Source organism: Dermacentor albipictus, chromosome 4 (genome assembly GCF_038994185.2).
Source record: "Dermacentor albipictus isolate Rhodes 1998 colony chromosome 4, USDA_Dalb.pri_finalv2, whole genome shotgun sequence".
NCBI classification, from domain to species: domain Eukaryota; kingdom Metazoa; phylum Arthropoda; class Arachnida; order Ixodida; family Ixodidae; genus Dermacentor; species Dermacentor albipictus.
In genome coordinates, this window is record NC_091824.1 from 143998947 (window position 1) to 144016456 (window position 17510).

Consider the following 17510-nt stretch of genomic DNA (forward strand, 5'->3'; position numbering starts at 1 on the left):
TTATTATTATTATTATTATTATTATTATTATTATTATTATTATTATTATTATTATTATTATTATTATTATTATTATTATTATTATTATTATTGTGGGCCTCGTATTGAATAGAAGCCTCAACGTTTTCATTATGAAAAGGTCAGTGAGTGAAGTTCCTGTACGACCAAGGTGCCGTAGCTTGTTCAACAGCACCAAGTGACGATTGTTGTGGACATTGAAAAAAAAAGTCCTAAAGCGTTTTATTGCATATCCACCAGCCAGTACACGCAAAGCAAATTTCTTTGCTCTATTTATCTTGTTTCTGTTTTATTTGTGCGTGGTGACGTCACTGTACAGGTTAACGTGCTGTGATGCAGATGACGTCGCGAGAATCGTTTTCATCGGCCGTGCCTCGTTTTCCGCAGCAATTTGTATTCACTTCCGTCTCTTCTAAGGGTCTTTATACCATCTTCCTGGTTTTCATATTTTTTTTTCTTGCTAGTTAAAAATTGCCGTATGCACCTGCGATCTTTCTGCGTACTCGGTGCCACGTTTGCTTGTTAATTCTTTCTTGTACTCCTCGGTGCACTTTTTTACATTGAACTGACGATTTGTGTTACCTTCGTGCTTGTTCACGCAACTGTACTACTCCTGCCTTGGTTTCCAAAAGGCTGCAAATAGTATTGAGCAAGCAAATAAACACATAAATAAATAAATAAATAGATGAAATAGGTAACGAATTAAGTGATTAGAATTAAGAACTCGCGAAGCGTATGCCTACGTCCGGCGCCGACGTTGATCTTGCCGAGCGCTCTGACGAACGCCACGAGCCGAAAGAGGGTGTAGTCCAGCAGCAGGGCGACTGCCGTGTGCGCGGCGCTGATGGCTAGCGTCCAGAGGTGCTCCCACAGACCCTGCAGCTCGTGGCGAGTCATGCGCGCCGAGAAAGGCGCCACGAAGCGGCGCCTCTCGTACGTCTTCAGCGGCAGCAGTGCCTCCAGACCCTGCAGCGAGTGGCGCCACGCATGCAGAGGCCTTGCGGCGGACAGTCTTGGCGTCCAGACGCAGGAAAGCCGCCGACAACGGATACGCTTTCTTACTACGACCACATATACGTTTTACGGCTATGCTGAAGCAGTTTAAATGGAGATATTCAGCAGGCAGTAACAAAGTCCCTTTCCTTACATTCCGAGTATAAAAACCACGCTGTAATAAACACACTTCTACCCTGCCACTAAACATGGAGCCCAAATGTTCAAGTCAGCTGTAACTGTATCGCTATAGTTTCGCGAAGCTAAGTTGCATAATAAAAAAAGCAACGAAACAGCATTATTGCCCTGCTAAAAGTCGGAGCACATTTATTGCGTTTAGTTTCTCATGAAGCTACGGCTAAGCCTAGTAGAATATTACTGCGCTTGGTGTGAGGCGACGGCAAGGTTTCGCTATTTCGTGGACACAGTCGGAAAATAAAAATAGCGAGAAGTGTTCGAGCGGTGTTGCTCCATACAAGTTCCCCCTCGATAGTGATAACTTCAACACAGTTCACCATAACGGCCGAAGCGCCACCTGTTTCCTTCAGCCAAATTTTCACTAGGTTTACAACCCAAACCACGATCGTATTGTGATAATTAAGCTACATAACCTTGCAGCACTCAAGACCCACCTTACGCGCCCGGCGCTTGTCGATGGCTTCTACCAACCAGGTGATGTAGTAATTGTCGAAGTCGTCCTCATGCAGGTACCGGTAGCGGTACTGCGTCGCCCTGAAAGTATTGAAAAGCGAAAAGCAAAATTCCGGCGCCAATTTTGTAACTTCAGAATAGCACTGCAAGCAAGGTTATCTCGTCAACGCCACTATGAGCGATACGAAGCAGGCAATAAACGCAGATCAAGCGTAAGATATGCGTTTGGTCGGCTTCGGTGTCGGATGTTGTTGCCAAATGAACCAACGTCCAACTCGTTTAAATGTCACCACTTCGTAAATCAGTATTTATTTATTTACAATAAAAATGGCTGTGGCTTAGGTAAGGTTAAGCCCAGGATGCGAAGCATACTAGCCTTTATTTTAGTTGTTGAACCACTGTTTAGCCTGGTGAACTGCTGTTGCTTGGCTATATTTGGTTCGGCTAGACGAAGAAACAACTCATGCATTACTTCTTCGCCTTCAAGAGTGGAACGCGACAGCGTTCCCGTCGACCCGCCAAGGGGTGTAAGACAATGGGCTACAGGGCAGCGACTACGCGCCCCGCATTGGACGCGGTGAGCGTCGAGCAAAGCAGCGTTCGGCGCGGCAACGAAATGTGCGCCTGAGCAAGAGACGCACGCCTTAGAAACAGCGCGTTTCTAAGGCAACACCGCATTCACTAGAGGCGCTTTTGTACCGCTTTGAAGCGTTGTACTCGTGGCTCAGTGGTAGCGTCTCCGTCCCACACTCCGGAGACCCTGGTTCGATTCCCACCCAGCCCGTCTTGCAAGAGTTGAGCCAAAGCCACTTCTCCTCTGTCGTGACGTCACGGTGTCACGTGATTTCATGGTCACCGCCGCGCCTGAGGAGCTGGGTTGAGCCCTCGTAATATGCTTCGCATAAAATACTGATTTACGAAGTGGCCACTATGAGCGATACGAAGCAGGCAATAAACGCAGATCAAGCGTAAGATATGCGTTTGGTCGGCTTCGGTGTCGGATGTTGTTGCCAAATGAACCAACGTCCAACTCGTTTAAATGTCACCACTTCGTAAATCAGTATCCCACAAAAATACCCACCAATGTTCGCCATGCTAATTACGGAGAAGTCACGACCTTCTACAGCAGGTTACACTTCCTAGTGGTGCAGGATTGGGGCATATATGGATAGTCTCAGGTACATTCGATAAGTTCGCTCTGCGGTGGCTGTGGCTAATTATGGTACCAGACAAGATTGACTTTGCCCTTGCCAACATAAAGAGGAAGGCACAATTCAGAGGCATAAACAAGTTGAACCGTCTGTAGATCGCGCAAATACTGGTTCTCAAGACGCCGGTGAGCCATATACAGGGTGTCGCCCGTAACTTGAGCCAAACTTTAAAAATATGCGAAACGACGTAGCTGGACCGAACCAAGGTAACGTTGTTTGCCGTCGCTTGAAGATAGTCAGATTATTTCTTGCATTGCACCTAATCAGATAATTAGGCTTAAATAATTAATCAACTTCTCAAATATTATAATTAGACGAGATATGTCAATGACAAGATTGTAGACCAACATGAAAATCTCCCGATACAGCTTTCTGTTGCTCGATACGTGCTACATAAAAGTGTTTTTTCGAGCGTGAAAGAAGCCCGCAAATGCACGTAAAGTGCTTCGGGCTGCCAGTCGCGCGGCAATATTGCGTGCATTTGCGGGCTTCTTTCACGCTCGGCAAAACGCTTTTATGTAGCACGTATTGAGCAACAGAAAGCTGTATCGGGAGATTTTCATGTTGGTCTACAATCTTGTCATTGACATATCTAATCTAATTATAATATTTGAGAAGTTGATTAATTATTTAAAGCTAATTGTCTAATTAGGCCGAATGCAAGAAATAATCTGAGTATCTACAAGCTACAGCAAACAACGTTACCTATTTAAAGTTTCATGTTACCTTATGTTACTGTTAGTTTTTAATGTTACCTATTTAAAGTTTGGCTCAAGTTACGCAGGACACCCCGTGTGTGGCGTGTTTGATGATCACGAGTGCATAGCACCAGCCTGGTTTGGGCGAAGGGTAAAAATCACGAACCCGGCCATTTAAGTCTTTAACAAGGTGTCCAACCATTCAAGCAAATGACCATGTCACAGCCGGGATGCGTTGAGGCATGCTGTGGTGTTGACACAAAAAAAAAGGAACATAGTCTAGTCTTAAAGAATCAAAAAGAAATAAAGAAAACGTTCCTCGAGATCCACACAAGGCAAAGCGAGTAGTAAAGTTCCGTGCACAGAGCACTTCTCATTAGCGTTCCTTCGCGCAATGTTGGTCGTCGAAGCGTAGTAGTAAGAGTGACAGGAGCAGACAGAAACAAACACGACGGTTTCAAATAGAGAACAAGCAAGCAAGCTTCGTGCAGATGGCCGAGAGCATGACAGCGTAACCAACCGCGTTGTTAAGTGTACCATATAGAGTTGGATCCCTCGGCTCGTTAGGTAGTTACTCGGAGACTTACCGGTACACACAGAAGGCGCTTTGCTTAGCCGAACAAGTTGACCTAAGTCTGACTAATCATTTTCTTCTTTCTTTTTTTCACTTTTAAGCACACATCCCTTCCTATTTTCGTTATGCATACCTGCAGAGTTGAACGCAGGCTAAAAAGCTACAGTCACGGTTGATATCTGCTCTTACACGAAGAGCACACAATCCTTGCTTCCTTCAGTCGCCTACCTAGTGTAGCTGTGCGCAAGCACAATGACGCGCCTTGCTTTCTTAATAGTGTTTTCAGCCCTGACTCAACTGAGTGGCCGGAAGCGTATGTCTCTTGTTCTCTACAGCTCTCTATCCGACTGCAAGCACATACATATAGTGAAGACTTTCGCAATACGAATAGGCGTCATCTGCGTGAGAAAAGAAAAGAAGAATGCGAAATAAAAGAACAAAGAAATTCAATCTATTGGCACCCTTGGTAAGCCCAACTGGGCAAAGGCGCTCGTTTTCCACCAGGGCAGGCTATGACGCAACAAAGCGGACAGCTGAGCGAGTCGAATGCGTGGTCGCACAACCATGAAACCAGCGGAACGCCCAAACCATGAAACCATGAACCATGAAACGCGCAGACACGAAAGCGAAGAGCCGACGTTAACGAAGAAGACAGTTAAGTTGGGCGCGTGTTCCTCGTAATGGCGCGACCCATTCTGAGAGATCGGCAGATTGCACCAGCATGGTCTCGTGGTCCCTTCGCTTAAAGTCTTGCCCTGCGGCGTATATAGGCATTTTAATGTAGTCACGGAGCCCCTCTTCAACCAAGAAGTGAAGCAGTGGCTAAGAGAAATCGCACATGAGACAACACGCCCAACAACTATTTTGAGTTCGTATTTTAGCAGCCGATATTATTTTCTCTCGTGTAGCCCTAGTTCGCGAGAAGATCCGCCACATATGGCGAGCGTCAGCCGAATATTTTGGCCAGCTTACGGGTTCTTCACGTATACTGAGCCCCAGGGTCAGTGACGGGAGATGTGAAAGCCGCCCCAGCCTGAAGTTTTACGGTGGGAGATTTCCTCCACACGAGAAACCTTACGGAGAAAAGAGCTCTTGATGTATTCGGCTGATAGTGTTAGCGTTTTCAGTGAACACGATTAACCGCTGCACGCCGGAACTGCTCCCGCATTCTTTCTAACGTTCTACCGTCACTGATACGCCTAACCTAAACAGGTAATAAACTGACCTGTCGGCCTGGTGCCACCGTCACAAAGCTGTACAAACCCGAAGTGGGTGAGCGTACTAATCATTAACTATGAAAATAAGACGCAAATGTCAGCGAGAAAGCCTAAGTTCCAGCCGCACCGTCACACTGTAAATTGTGCGAGAGACTGCATGCTTTAAACACCTATTGTCAATGAGGTCATAGTTCTCATTCCAAGAACGACGGCAATAACCTAAGCGCAAGTTTCGTTCACTTGCCATAAAATATATCGCAAGGCGCGCCGGCTTAAAGCCCACATTTGCATCGCGGACGCTTCGCTTCAACGAGTGCTTGAAATAGCCGCACCATAAGTCGCGTTTCTGTCATGTCCTTATTTTCTTTATTGCTGATGAATCATGCAAACCTCAGCTTCAGCCGCAATTCGCATGTCTGCCGCGGTCACTGTCGTTCTTGGACATAACGCTTATATCTGCGTGCCAATGCTCCAGGGCTCCTATAGCCTGCAACATCCACTCAAAATATAAGAGCGGCGCGATAAACCGAGCCCGCATTTACGCGTAGCGTGTCTCCGATGATGCGCCTGGCTTGTTTTATTACGCATCGCTGGTGCTGTCCCACTAGTTACAAAAGCGTGCGCCCCTATGCAGCAACCCAACTAGAGCATTTGGGAAACGGCAAGCCCAACCATGCCTATCACCAAACATGTGAATCCGCAAGTCCACGTCACCGATGTGCGTGTGCGTGTGCGTGCGTGTGTGTTTAGCATGCTTTGGAAAGTGGTTGCTTGTGGCAACACGTTGCGCAACATAGTGCCACAAATACATAGTGCGCATAATGTGTTATGGTTGGCGCTCCCGTTACCACCGTGCCTTAGCCGCGTATGTGGGAGCCGTCCTGTACTTCGGAATATACAGTGAGTGATCTTGAGGATGAAGTCAAGCTTCATTCTCTCTGTATATTTCGAATTACCGAACAGCTCCCGCGTACGGTTTCGAAATACCGTGCGGTGCCTGCAAGTAAAAGCGCCGCGTCTCAACGACAGCATCAAATAATGCTTGCTATCACGAGCGAAGAGAGTACGAGAACGCTCCCTTTACCACCGGTGCCACTGTGCGGTTCTTACCGCCGTGTTGGACCACACTATCTTCGGGATCGAGCCAGGAAAACAGCTGGATAGTCACAAGAAATTGCAGTTAGCTCCTAAAGGGTGCTGAGCGCATTAAAAGCATATGGATGACAAAATGTAAAGACGACACTTATAAAGCCCCCTAGCTTTACGGTGGCCGTAGTGTTTGTTTCAGCTAAGGATGTAAAAAACACTATATATTCAATAACATCTTTTCTTTTTCTTTTTTACCTTGCGTATACCGCTTCAAATAAAACGCACGTCTGCACTCTCAGTACAACTGACGCGGTTGTTATGACTGGTGCTGGCGGTGGATGGGCAGTTGAAGCGAAAAACAATCCCAGCGACGCACTCAATATCGCTTTTCGCTGGAGGTTCCAGACAGGGAAAACAACAGCTTCGTTTGGGGTAGCACAATTGCGTCTCATCTTCGTGCTGTTTTTTTTTTCATTTCTTTTTTCTTGAAACCAAAGGGAAGGAGCAACCAGTAAACTGATACAGGAAAATGAATAAACTTTGGAGTTGCAGAAGCATCTCAGGCACTGAAGGGCGGAGAATCTGGTTTCTGTATGTGGAACTCCATTCCAAACATACCGGCATACCAACTGTTTATTGCAAGCGTAGTACATAGGAGTGGGAAGCGATGAATTCCTCAAATATCATATGACAAGCGAAATAACCTTACACAGAAACTATTTTTCTGGCAGTGGACGACGAAATTCCACCGTAAATAGAACAGAGGTATATATAGAGAAAAAAAATAGGAGCACTGCTTCAACTTTCGAACCTGTCGTAGACGCACGCTTTTCGAAAAAGAAAAAAAAAGCTTTTTTTAAAAGAACACCAACACGTGGCATAGAGACAGAACAAATATAGAGCAACGTGTGCAGCCCTACGAACTCGAACAAGTGACGAAACTAAGCGAGCAGCGATTGAACTTGAAGCATCGCCGTCAAATTAAATTCTAAAGCCTGCTCTCGCACGAAAACGTTCCGCGTATACAGTGCTGGCGTTGGCAAAACTCAGGAGGGAGTGTGTGGGGCGTCGCCCTGTCAGTTCCCGTTAGCGCGGAACAGGCGAGAGTTCTTTCAGATTCGGAGAGGGACTCCCCCAGAGCGGCCCACACAGAGTGCAGCCGGGCAGGCGGAGGTCAGCAAGACGCTTCCCGATCGTGCGTGATAATCGCGCTGCAGTCATTAGACCGGGCGACCATTGGCTCGCGTAGCCATTACGAAAAGAGGGTCGGGAAGACGAAAAAGAAAGAGCAGGCGGCGCCTGGCCTCTCTGCGCTATACCACTGCGATATGGCTGACGAACGCAAACTAATACCAGGCGTTAGACGCCTGGTCGTATTGAATGTGACGTGAGAGATTCCCGGCGAAGTGCGTGCAAGATTTAATCGCGTAACGCGTATAGTTAGCAGCCGGCGCAACGGCACAAGAGTATCTGTAGGCAAGAGAGAGAACCTGCCTGCGAACGCTACGTGAGATTCATACCTTAGATTGTATTCTTATTGTATTGTCTGAATGCTTTCTCACACAAGAACAATTACAATACCGCACTATATTAAAAAGAAGTTACAAGGTGCACAATAGCTTCGTCCTTTCTGTAAGCCACGCCTTCCTCTTCCACTGGTATTCCGTGCGGATACGCCCTGCCTATACTATAGAGCAGAACGTCGTCCGGTGACACGATCTGTCCGATCAGCTTGAACGACAGCGCTTTCAAGTGTCTTTCCGGCGCCTTCTTTATCGTTACCGCGGCGACAGTGGCCTACCAATGAGGTTTATGTGCGCGCTCGCAGTCTTCTGCAGTGTGGCACTCGCCGCAAAGCGCGTCCTGCACACATTTGTGTAGCGCTAAGTGACGAGCCATATATACTGCAGTAGGCGCATGCGAGCGTGCGGACATATCCTGTATAGATTGACTTGGATGGCAGGCAATTAAAGAAAAAGTAAGAAGAGGGACGGGGGTGTTTCTTTCCCGCGCGAGAAGAATAGATGGCCGCACGTAATTATCTGCTAAAGGATCGAAACACAAGTTATATAGGCGCTACCGAAAATATTTTAAGCCTGTCCAGAACACCGACAGGACCGTCGGATCATTTAGCTTCTCTGGAAATACATCGACGCCAGGCCATCCTCAAGCGGCATTATTTTAGGTCCTTGGCCTCACCCTAAATATATCGCACAAGAGCCGCACGGGCCCCGCTACAACTTTTACACAACGGCAGTGCTACTGCGTCAAGACTTCAAATGGGCTACTGTGTCGACTATACGCAGGATGTCTACCAAACGGGAAAATCTGGAATTCTCAGGGATTTTCAATAGTCTGGAAATGCTCATGGAAAACTCAGGGAATTTTTTTTATCTACCAGCGAAAATTAGCTGCAATTTTATTGAAAAGGAACGAATGTCGCCCTAACGCTGGCTCGAGTAACATAGAGGAATCGTAACGAGTTGTCTTTGATGCCGTGTCGTAGTCTGGAGGAGTTGCCAGTCTACATTCAACGACCAATTTTCCAGACGCCCGATTTTCGGAACATGCCCGACCATGCGGACGGCTTTGGGATACCACCACGTACCCCATAAAGTCAATGTATAACAACGCCTGAAATTTCGGACGAAAGAACCCTTCGGCACCCCGATTTTATAGACTTTTTGCCGTGACCGCAGGTGCGAAAAGGCAATAATCAAAGCCACTACCATGGCTCTACGACTACGCTCTCGCATGCAGATCCGCTGGCAGACGTAGCCAGCACCGCGGCAACGCTCGGCCGAGCTGCTTCCACGTTCGCTAATAAGCTTCTTGCCGTTCGGCGCCGTGTTTTTCATTGAAAAAATTCGTCGCTGTCAGCGATGGCACCGACTCCGCCTTTGTAATCTTCTAGATTGGCTTCGAAGCTAGGAAAGCACGGCGCGTTGCATAATACCGGCTTCCGAAAGTTAGTTTTGTCTCAAAACAGTTATGTTACGCGGTGAAGCATACGCGAAGTATTGCGGTGACGCTTAACAAGCGTGGGAAGATGTAATTGTCCCGAGATACGGTATATATTCCTTAATTATACACGCATGCACCCGCCATCTCCTGTCACACCGATATGCCTAATAAGTGTACAGGCAGGCCTTCAGAGCTTTTTGGGCCGTTCCTGTGGCGATTTCAACCCTTAAGGGCAGTAAAAGACATGCACACATTTTTGGGGACGTTATCGCGGCCCCTAGGGAGTCCAAAAAAGCGGACGTTGACTGTACAACTGACCAAGAGGATGGTTCAAATGGTCTGTGGGGTGGCGCGGCGGACGGAGGGCGAGAACAGAAAGGACCGACGCATTGAGGAATAAACGGGAAAGAAGCCGCTGCCTCTTTGAAGAAGCTTGAGCTCAAGAAAAGTGTTGGCTGACGCCGAGATGCAGGTGTCCTTCACCCGAACCAAAATAAACTCTTTAAAGTAGTGAAACCCAACAATGAGGCGTTGTGTGCGGTATGAGAGTATGTCAGGACAGTTGAGGTTGACTTTCCAGCTGCTGAGAGAAAATCTCACTTGTAAAACGTTCGGGGCAGATACCAATAAGCAGTACCGTTGGCATAGCTCTCAACCGCTATGTTTTCACTTCGCAGGTGCTACTTGTCTCCGGGGTTGCTTAGTTATCAACCTTAACGCACGGCATAATTGCCTCCGATGCTCAGCATTTCCAGCCGGTCATGCCCGTTTGCACCTTGGATGCTGCGCCTTTCATCGATGTGACTGTATCTGCGCAAATCACCCCTGGCTCCCCCTCATGCCCATCTATGACATCGCTTGCTGCCAGCTATATAAGAAGCCCACCTGTCCCGTCCGCCTTCAGTGGGCACGGGAGCATGCAGTACCATTCGCAGGGCTCTCAACCACTATGTTTTCACTTGGCAGGTTTGTGCTTCCTTTTCTTTGTACGCTCCCGTGCCCAAGAGATTTCTGTGAAACCGCTTGTGAAAGTTTTTCTATTGCGTTTCTTTTGTTGTACTCGGGGGACGTTGAATTGAACCCTAGCCCTAACACCCGCTCTAAATCTCCGCTTGACATTGAGTCCTTGCCAAATGACCCCTCTGAGCAGATGAGCATAATCCTCGAGCTCATAAAGGTCATGCATACGCGTTCCTTACAAACGTCAAAGTGTTAGGCCGAGATTACTGCTGATGTTAGGGCCATAATATGCAGACAAAGATCACTTGAATCAAAAGTTTCTTGTATTATGAAAAGACTAGACGCACTAGAAGAAAAGTCGCAAAACGTTGATAATGTCAGCCTTAAGGTTTCCAGCATAACGAAAACAGATGAAGAAGTTAGCACTCGGAATAATCTTTTTGAACCTCAATTAAATCAATTGGAAGAATGGTCGCGCCGCGACAATTTAATTTTCAATGGTCTCCCTGATAAAAAATAGACATGGCAACAAACACAATTGAATATAACCACATTAATTAATAGTATTATCGACACATTTCCTGCAGACGCAATCCAACCTGCGCACCACCTACGTTCGTATACGCCTAATAAATCCCATCCTGTTATAGTGAAGTTAGCAAACTTCAAAACCAAAGAGAAACTACTGTAGCTCTGCGCAGCCAATTGAGGCATAAGAACATTCATCTAAGTGAGGATTTTTCCGTTGCTATGCACGAACAGCGCGAAGGAAAACTGATGGCATTCGGTAAGAGCCAAGCCTTTTCTTAACTTTTCAAATTGAGATAGGATAAGTTAATCCTGAACCAAAAATCATACATGTACAACGCCAATTCAGATGAAATTGAAGAACTTAAGCAACCTAGTGATAACGTGGCACGTGAATATCCTGTTCCGCCACGTCCTCCGATCTAGGAAAGCGCGAGGGGCAGTGGTTCATTTAATTCATTTCCTCGAATTTCAGTTTCATATTCTAACTTCAGGAGCACCTCCAACAAATACGATTATTTATCGTCTGCAATTGACACATGTTCTGCAAAAATCATTGCGCTTACTGGAACATGGTTTCCTGCTCATGTCACTGACACAGAAGTGTTTCACGGTGCTGCGCAATGTCGTGTTTATCGCTGCGATCGTACTGCGCGCAGAGGAGGTGGCGTCCTTTCGGCAATTTCAAATGACATTCCGTTTCCTCTTGTTTGTACGAGCGACCATCTAGAGGCTGTCTGGGTTTCCGTAACTCTTGGTCACAAAAGATTCATCATAGGCGTGTGCTATCTCCCTTTTCGGCACAAGCTAAGGAATTTTGAGGCTTGTGCTCAGTTTTTTCATTGCCACAACTAGTAACACAACCTACACGTGTAGCTTCTAATGCCGCAAGCACTCTTGACCTGGTTTTGAGATCCCACCCTGAAACAATCTCGGAGATTACACACTTGCTTGGTATAAGCGATCACTGCCTATTTGCATTTTCAATTAACACTTTAATCCCCAAACCAAATAAAATCAGAAAAACTATGAATATTTACAAAAACCCTAACTTTACCGCCATAAATAACAAATTAACTGCATTTCTCGACATTTCCCTACCAAATTTTGAGAATCGTTCGCTTCAGCACAATTTGGACAAGTTCGCCGCTAAAGTTCAGGAACCAACTGAAAACTACATTCCACCCCGCATCATTACCTCCAATTCTGGTGCTGCTTGGTACAATGCCTACTTTAAGCGCCTATGTATCCTCAAAGAACGCCTATGTTGCTCCGCTAAACACTAGCCAACTAACACACGCTGGTCCGCTTGTACGTCCGCATTTGACACGTACGTAACCGCACTAACAAACGCTAAATCTAACTTTCTATCTAATGTACTTCCATCAATGATAAAGACTAACGTTAAAAGGTTTTGGAGTGCAATCAACCCCTTGCGTGATCAGTACCTAACTCTGGAAGACCCACTGGCGTCCTTATACCTAACGAACAGTGCGCTTCAGCTTTAATGACGCATTTGTGCAAAATTTGTCTGTCCCCTGCAATGAGCGCCTACCTCTACTCGCCAGTACGATTATGTAGTTATACCTCCAGTGAACGGCTGGCGTTTCGAAACTAATTGATTCCCTGAACCAACACTCATCGCCTGGTTACGACTCTATTAACTCAATATTTCTTCAAAATACCTACGCCCGTTAGTTCTGTTATATGAACAAAACTTCCAGCAATCACTGGGTACATTTACTCAACCTAGCCAATGGAAAGTCGGGAAGGTGGTTCCACTGCATAAATCAGGCAACAGAAATTTAACAACTGCATTTTGCCCCATCTCACTCTCAAGAACTTGCTGTAAATTGCTGGAACACATAATTTTCAAACATCTCATTAACTTCCTGGAATCTACTGCATTTTTCACACCAGCTCAGCATGAGTTCAGAAAAACATTTTCATGTGAAAATCAGCTTGCAGTCTTTACGCACAATCTGCATCGTATTCTCGATCGCTCGTCATTTGCAGATTGCATTTTTTAGACTTCACTAAAGCATTTGATAAGGTCTGTCATAAACTTTATAAACTAAGTCCGCTGAACCTTGACACTAACATCCTGAAGTGGATTGAATGCTTCCTATCTAATCGCTCTCAATTTGTAACCGCAAACGGTTATAAATTTCGAAGCGTAATTTCCGGTGTAGCACAGGTTCAGCACTCGGGCCTCTTTGGTTTCTCACTTATAATAACGACCTCCCTTCCTTACTATCATCTAAAATTCACTTACTTGCTGATGATTGTGTTATCTTTCGTGAAATAACTAATGCAGAGGATGCTAACCACCTCCAGACTGATCTAATTAGTGGAACTAACTGGTACGAACACCGGCTAATGGAACTAAACATTGGCAAATGTAAATTGATGCATGTATGCCGAATAACTAGCAGGATGTATACATATTACCTAAATAATGTTCCCTTAGAATTAGTTCACCCTTACAAATACCTAGGCGTGCATATCTCTGCTAATTTATCTTGGAATGTTCATACCGACTACGTAACCCGCGATGCTAACCGCACGATTGGCTCCTTACGCCGTACTTTTTAACCGCCCCTTCATCTCTAAAAATGCTTCTTTATACTACCCTTACGCGTCCGAAACTTGAATATGCATGTACTGTTCGGGATCCTGCCGTTGAAAAACTAATCAATTCATTAGCACTCGTGCAAAACAATTCAGTTCGTTTCATCTTACGTAATTACAACAGAACTGCAAGTGTGTCTGCTATGAAAACCAACCTTGCACTTATTTCTCGACATAAAATCACACGTTCAGTTCTTTTTCATAAATTATACCATCATTCAACACTCCCCAACGATTTTATTTTTCCGCCACAATATGTATCGCCTCGAATCGACCACCGTTATAAAGTTGGTATTGAATCATGGCACAGTACAACTTTTTTGCAGTCATTTTTTCTTCGGTCATCCACGGAATGGAACGACCTTTCCGGTGAAGCCGTATCCATTTACGATAACCAAAGATTTCGATAGACGCTGTCGTTGCTGTCGTCGTCGTCGTCGTTGTTGTTGTTCACTACCAATTTATCATGACGTTGTAAACTCTAGCTAAAACTGTATAACCAGAAGCCTTCGTACTAACTCCTTATACTTGTTTCTTTTCCTCATTTACTCTAGCCCACTCCCTTCTTTAGTGTATTTGCCCCTGAGGGTAATAATAAATAAATAAATAAATATAGATCCCATTCGGAAACATTTGCTTCTGCATTCATCTCTTTTTATTCATATTTGAAAATGTTCCGACTCGATTTGCAATGGGCTTTACCATTTTTTTCTATGATATCTTATTCGCTGTGCATTTTACTTAACCCTCCCTTCTGTTTTCTTTTTTTAATAAAATAAACACTACTGTTTACTATTCAAACTGTATTAAGCTGTTTTTTTACATGCTTACTAGAGAGTGACAACGTCGGATGACATGGTGTCAGCCCGTTTTGAGATAAAAAGAAAGTTCTGTGTCACTCAGGGAATTCGACAAAGGCACACAGGGAAATCTGGAAAGCTCAGGGAATTTGGAAATGTCAACTTGGTAGACACCCTGACTATAGAGCATCATTGCACATAATCGTGCAGTTCCCTTTCTTTTTCCTTCGATAAGAACACCCCCGCAACAAGAACATTTCCGACGCATTGCGACTGCACAAAGCCTCACAAAATATCGCTACCATCATCGCTAATGTCGTACACGGCTCTGAAAATCCTGCATTACGTAAAGTCCGTAAAAGGCAATACGTTTAGGGATAAGATAATGGTCGCTATTAGTCAAACGGCCGAAGTTGAAATGGCACGCTACAGCTTAGAGGCAAGAGGGGACATAGGAGTGAAAGTAGAAATAATCGTAAGCTTTGAAATAAGTGGTTTTATTTAGCGTTTAGCGAAAAAGACGTATCTCTGCGTCTCATGCGCTCGCGTACATGTCCAGGTTGAGCTTACGGTGGCCACAGTGAATGTACGCGCGTTAACCACTTTGAAAGCTGCACTCACCCAAACGCGTTATGTATCGGCGTCTTTCTAAATGTAAATTGTGCAGACGGACAGTAAAGCTAGATGGACTCGGCTGTCTGTACAGTCCCGCGAACGGGATTGCAGAAACGAGCGATCGAAAGGAGTCGCCACGGACAAATCGCAAAATGACCCGCAGAGTGCAGGCACTCAAACTACTGAACCACCGTATCGGGAATGTGATCGACGAGCGGGAGGATGCCCACACAGCACACGCAGGGCTGCAGTGTAAGTAAATCAGCAAGCTCTTGAAATGGCGCGCATGAGCAGCCACAGTTCTTTTTTTGTAACTAAAAGAAAAGCTGCACGAATGCCTGTGGTGATCACGACGAACAGGCAGTGTATAGTGCGTGCGTAATTAAATTCAGCACGCTCAAACCGTCGACTCTGTCACCTTGTCAGAGCTATATGTACAACGCCATACAGCGAGCATATGCTTCTGTATATGCACAACGTTATACGAGGCATTTACGTCTATAAACGAATTCCTTTTCTTTCTTTCTTTTTCCTACAAAGCTATTGCCGAGAATAGCTTTGTAGGAAAAAGAAAGAAAGAGAACGAATTCGTTTATAGACGTAAATATATATATATATATATATATATATATATATATATATATATATATATATATATATATATATATATATATATATATATATATATATATATATATATATATATATATATATATATATATATATATATATATATATATATCATCAGCCTAGTTACGCCCACTGCAGGGCAAAGGCCTCTCCCATACTTCTCCAACTACCCCGGTCATGTACTAATTGTGGCCATGTTGTCCCTGCAAACGTCTTAATGTCATCCGCCCACCTAACTTTCTGCCGCCCCCTGCTACGCTTCCCTTCCCTTGGAATCCAGTCCGTAACCCTTAGTGACCATCGGTTACCTTCCCTCCTCATTACATGTCCGGCCTATGCCCATTTCTTTTTCTTGATTTCAACTAAGATGTCGTTTACCCGCGTTTGTTGCCTCACCCAATCTGCTCTTTTCTTATCCCTTAACGTTACACCCATCATTCTTCTTTCCATAGCTCGTTGCGTCGTCCTCAATTTCAGCAGAACCCTTTTCGTAAGCCTCCAGGATATTATATATATATATATATATATATATATATATATATATATATATATATATGCGCGCTACGAGGTTTATTGACTATTAGCGAGAATCGCAGTCACGTCGGGTCCAGCGCACAAAGCAGCCGAGCAATTTTATCCAAGCGCCAGCGTGAGCAAGAACAGCGGCACCGACCCTGTGGGCTTTGTTTTTCTCACTTCAGGAACCATGCGGCCGCAGTAACGCTTGTGCTATCTTCGTCCTTACAATATATATATACTGATCATCGTAATGGAGAAGCAAATCCTATAGAACAACTGTTGGGCACTTCCAAAATTAAATTTATTGTCTTTGTTCTGAGCAGTTATGAAAACCAAGAGTGAAGTGTCGTATCTTCAATTTAGGGGAACGAAATTTTCTTATCATTCGTTTTGCGCAGTGAAACTATTACACCAGTTTGGGGCAGTTGCTTAACTACGAGAAGTGACACCGGGGAGAAGTTTAAACGTAGCAGAAATAAGAAAAAAATAAAGAGGACCTTTTAGCAGAGGTATTCGACAGCCGGGTCGCCTTTAACTGCATGACTCGATTATTCAACCAACCCCCTCGTTCAGTGATTACAGGATTTATGGGCTCTAATGCCTTGTGACGAGCAGTGTAGAAGCGTGCGCGGGATAGCAGCGCAGGATAAAAAAGTCAGTAATATCAGACAACAGTTAAAATCAATTAAGGCGACGATTTCTCCCTCTTAGGAACGTCGATAATGCCTCTTCCATTTTTAGCACCGCAACGAGAACAAAAGGTAACGCGTTTTGGATAAGACCGGTATCGCGAGCTTTAAGCCTGCCGTGTGTAGACGTTGCTCACGAGTGGGCCGCTGTATCGCGTAGCAGCACAAGATTTACGCCCCAGTCTGCACGATGTTTTTTCACTTCTACACTTCCCGGTTCTGTCGAGATCGAGGCAGAAATTGCGCGAGGGAGGCATTAATCTTTATCTCTTATATTTCAGCCTTATGCGGTTTCAATCACTCTTAGCAGCGCTCTTATCGGAGCCTTCCCAAAACGGATAACCAAAGGACGGGAACGCCGTTGGAGATAGATGGGGAAGGCCGTAGCATTGAGTCATTTACTTACGAATTTACTCGAGACAGGAGGAGCGAGTGCATAGCTCAGGTCGGGCATGTATTAATTTTCGAGATGAGTTGAGCGTTGTTGCTTAGCCCTGGCCAGCGCCTATTGGCTGAGGAACTCTAATGGAAAAAAAAATCAATAGAATCGTAACTAGGACGAGTATCTGCTGCCGTAAGAAGCACATAGCGGTGCCTCGCGGGAGTGAGGAACGCTATAAAACCGAGAATAGCTTTGTAGGAAAAAGAAAGAAAGAGAAGAAATTCGTTTATAGACGTAAATATATATATATATATATATATATATATATATATATATATATA

General features: G+C 45.0%; 1 protein-coding gene across 4 annotated transcripts in view; it reads right to left on the reverse strand.

The window, feature by feature from the left end:
• Positions 1–17510, reverse strand: part of LOC139059379 (DC-STAMP domain-containing protein 2) — a 106393-nt gene that overhangs the window by 20868 nt on the left and 68015 nt on the right. For all 4 annotated transcript variants that reach the window (XM_070537702.1, XM_070537703.1, XM_070537701.1 and 1 more), the window contains 2 exons: positions 1644–1743; positions 762–984 (listed from right to left, as the gene is read on the reverse strand). In XM_070537702.1, coding sequence (XP_070393803.1) covers positions 762–984; positions 1644–1743 — 323 coding nt within the window. The remainder of the gene's footprint in view (positions 1–761; positions 985–1643; positions 1744–17510) is intronic.